This window comes from Galeopterus variegatus, unplaced genomic scaffold (genome assembly GCF_000696425.1).
Source record: "Galeopterus variegatus unplaced genomic scaffold, G_variegatus-3.0.2 Scaffold6710, whole genome shotgun sequence".
NCBI classification, from domain to species: domain Eukaryota; kingdom Metazoa; phylum Chordata; class Mammalia; order Dermoptera; family Cynocephalidae; genus Galeopterus; species Galeopterus variegatus.
Genome location: NW_007732821.1, coordinates 76,975 through 80,155, shown reverse-complemented (window position 1 = coordinate 80,155; position 3,181 = coordinate 76,975). Strand labels below are relative to the sequence as shown.

At 53.2% G+C, this 3,181-nt stretch overlaps 1 protein-coding gene across 2 annotated transcripts in view; it reads right to left on the bottom strand.

The window, feature by feature from the left end:
• Positions 1 to 3,181, bottom strand: part of GTPBP6 (GTP binding protein 6 (putative)) — a 20,066-nt gene that overhangs the window by 5,653 nt on the left and 11,232 nt on the right. The window contains exon 7 of one of the 2 annotated variants that reach the window (XM_008591158.1): positions 307 to 515. The exons of the other annotated variant lie outside the window; for it this stretch is intronic. Coding sequence (XP_008589380.1) covers positions 307 to 515 — 209 coding nt within the window. The remainder of the gene's footprint in view (positions 1 to 306; positions 516 to 3,181) is intronic. 2 annotated transcript variants of the gene reach the window in all.

The following is a 3,181-nucleotide window of genomic DNA, read 5'->3' as shown; positions in this document are numbered from 1 at the left end:
TGAGAGGAATCAGCAATCAATTATGACCAGGCTTCTACCCCAGGGGCAGACTCTGAGTTGGGGTTTTAAGGATCACCCCGACCCAGCAGCCACACCAGGAAACACCATGTCCCTCTCATCGTGATTCACGGGGATCACTGTACGGAGGTGGAAGGAACAGAATGGGAGGGTTCACGGTATGTCTAAGGAGTCCCGGTCGTGGTTGAAAACTCAGCCCCAGGTCTACTGTGTCCTAGGGACCCCAGCACCCAGGGTGTGTTGACCTCTGAGGGAACCTCATCCCAGCCCGTCCCGCCCTGTGCTCACCGAGTGGGCCACGTCCTCCAGTGTAGCCGAGAAGGACTCGATCAGGTCATGAGGCAGCTGGGAGAGGAAGCCGATGGTGTCCACATAGAGGACCGTCAGGGAGGAGGGCAGCGTGCCCGCGTGGGCCGTGACGTCCAGCGTGGCAAACAGCTGGTCCCGGGGCTGTGCAGCCGCGTCGCCGGTCAGAGCCTTGATCAAGGTGGTTTTTCCTAGCAGAGGGGAGGGGGATGCTGGGTGAGGCCCTCACACGTCTCCCACTGTCCTGCACGGGATGTGGCACCTCCATGCCTGAGACCCACAGTCCCCTGATGGAGTGGTGAGGCCTGGGGTCACTGAGGGCCTGAGCTCCTCTGAAGGAGCCCATCTCTACTCTTAGAAAGAATAGAACCAGGTAGGGGTGTGAACACCAGTGTAGCCAGGTGCCGGTGTAGACGGGGAGGGATGGTGTAGATAAGGCATGAAGATGTACACAGGATGATGGTGTAGACGGGTGTGGGCCTGTGGATGATGGTGTAGACGGGGGTGGGCTTGTAGACAAAGGGTGTAGATGGGGGTGGGCCTGTGGATAATGGTGTAGATGGGGGTGGGCCTGTGGCTGCAGGGTATAGACAGGAGTGGGTCTATGGATCCAGGGTCCTGTCAGTCACAGCTGCAAACAGTGCCTCCTGGTGGCCATGCACACTACTGACCGAATGTGCACTGGGACGTGACCAAGGTGAGCCTGGTGGACGGGTTGCCCTGACGCAGGGCAGCTGTCGGCCCTGGGCACGTATCTGTAACACTGAGGTGTCCAGGCCAGCTGAGCCTGGGATCTATGTAGAAACCTAACCAGTCGTCTTAGACACACAGAACTGTTTGTCTGTGATCCCACAATTGTCTGTGTGGTATAGCCTGACAGGAATGTTCTGGACTTCCCGAGAGGTATGAGTACATATACGTATGTAAGTATGTATATCTATAGTGTTTCTGAAAGCCGCGTGTGCCCCCAGCTTCTGCCTGCACGTTCCAGTGGGGATCCCCACCCCATCAGGGATGTGGACCACCAGCTCTGGGGAAGGGCACCTAGTGTGGCCACATGGGCCCTGACTGAGCATCTGCGTCCCCTGCTTGTCCAGGAATGACCCTGCCTTCTTGGGGCTTTGTGACTATAAATGGAACCATGGCTTCTGTCTCCTACCTAAGACTTCACTTAAGGTGCAACTAAGAAATAACTTAAATTTACTGTGAAGGTTTATTTTATAAAATCCAAGTAGCTTTTATTCTTCTAAGGACATGTGTGTCAATGAATTTAAAATTGTCAAGGTCTCAATTTTTTCTATTTCTCAGAGGCTGGAAAATATTCATAGAAACAAGAGGGCCCAATTCAAGGTCAAGTACTCATTAAACCAACTCTAATGACTGGTCAAGTACTCAAGAAACCAATGTGACGACTATTAAAAGCAATGACAGCCAAGCTGGGGCCACTAGAGCTCAGGGGAAGAGGAGGAGAGACCTGTGGAGTTCACAAAGGCTGGAGAAGCCACAACGAGAGAAAGAAAGAACTGCTCCAACCGTTTCGAGCCCCAGCCACTTCAAGGCTGGAGCTGCTGAGCACACGGAGCAGGAGCCGGGAGAAGCCGCAGCTGTGCCCTTCAGATGAAGTTGCTTGGAGGCTACAGGGGAGAGGAGGGTGTTGGTGGCCCCCAGGCCAGCAAGATCACTGACAGGGTTCCTGTGGACCCACACAGGAGTGAAGGGCCAGAACAACTGAAAAAAGGAGCGTGGTGAGTCATCACAAGGGACCAGAGCACGGCCTATCCCAGGAGAAGTGTTTGGAGCACGGGCAGTGGGGGAGATGGGCTGACCAGGGGAACACTGGGGCACAGCAAGGACAGCTGATCTGCCCTCCAGTCAGTACAGGACCACTCAGTGGAGACTGATCAGTAATATAGAACTGCAGTTTGTTGAAAAGACGCAGCCCCAGATCAGAGTTTCCACAGAACCCAGGTATAGCAGACCTCACAAGACTCAGAAGTATATTCAGTGTCAACCATCAAAACCTGAGCTGCACAAAAAGCCTTCCTCAGGGAATCAGAAGCAATGAAGCAATTTATCTCAACTACAGGGTTCAAGTGCTGGTCCCTCAGGAAGATCCCCCATTTTAGAAGTAAGCAAAGGACAACAAATTAGTTCCAGTATAGAGTTTAAGTGGTGGGAGCAGAGAATAATCCAACACAGAACTGAAAGAAAAAACAAAATACCCAGAGACCAGAGACAAAGTTTGATATTAACTAGTAAAAGTCTCATGTCACCAAAGAACACCTATAAAACCTAGAAGGACTGGAAATCCCCTGGGATCCCAAGCCAGGGAAGAGGGAGGGCTGAGGGCCTCGGCCACGCCCCCCTGATATCTGCAATTGGAACCACCCTGGGCTCCTGATCTGGGGCAGTGATGGGCCAAGGGCTTCAGCCACACCCCCCTGACATCTGCATCCAGCCCAGCAACTACCTAGCCACTTCTGGAAGCCCCCTGGTGTCCCCTGCTGGAATGAGGGGGGTGCCACAGGCGTCGATTATGCCCCCCTCATCCACCCTATTTCCCTTCCCTTCCCCTCTCTCCCTCCCCAACAATCGCTCTGCAACAGCATCTTAGGATGAGGTGTGGAGCTAGGGGTAGTTGAACTCAGCCACAACCAGGTAAAGAGCACCCCCAAAACACCACTTCCATGCAGGTAGCCCTCCAGAGCCACCACACAATTGCCATGACTGCCATAAAAGTGGCTAGTTTCTGTAGCAGCAGTCACAGCCACCCTGAAGATGGCATGACAGACTCTCAACAGCATTGACACAAGGAGAGGCACCAATGGACACCAAAAAAAAAAAAAAAAAAAAAAAA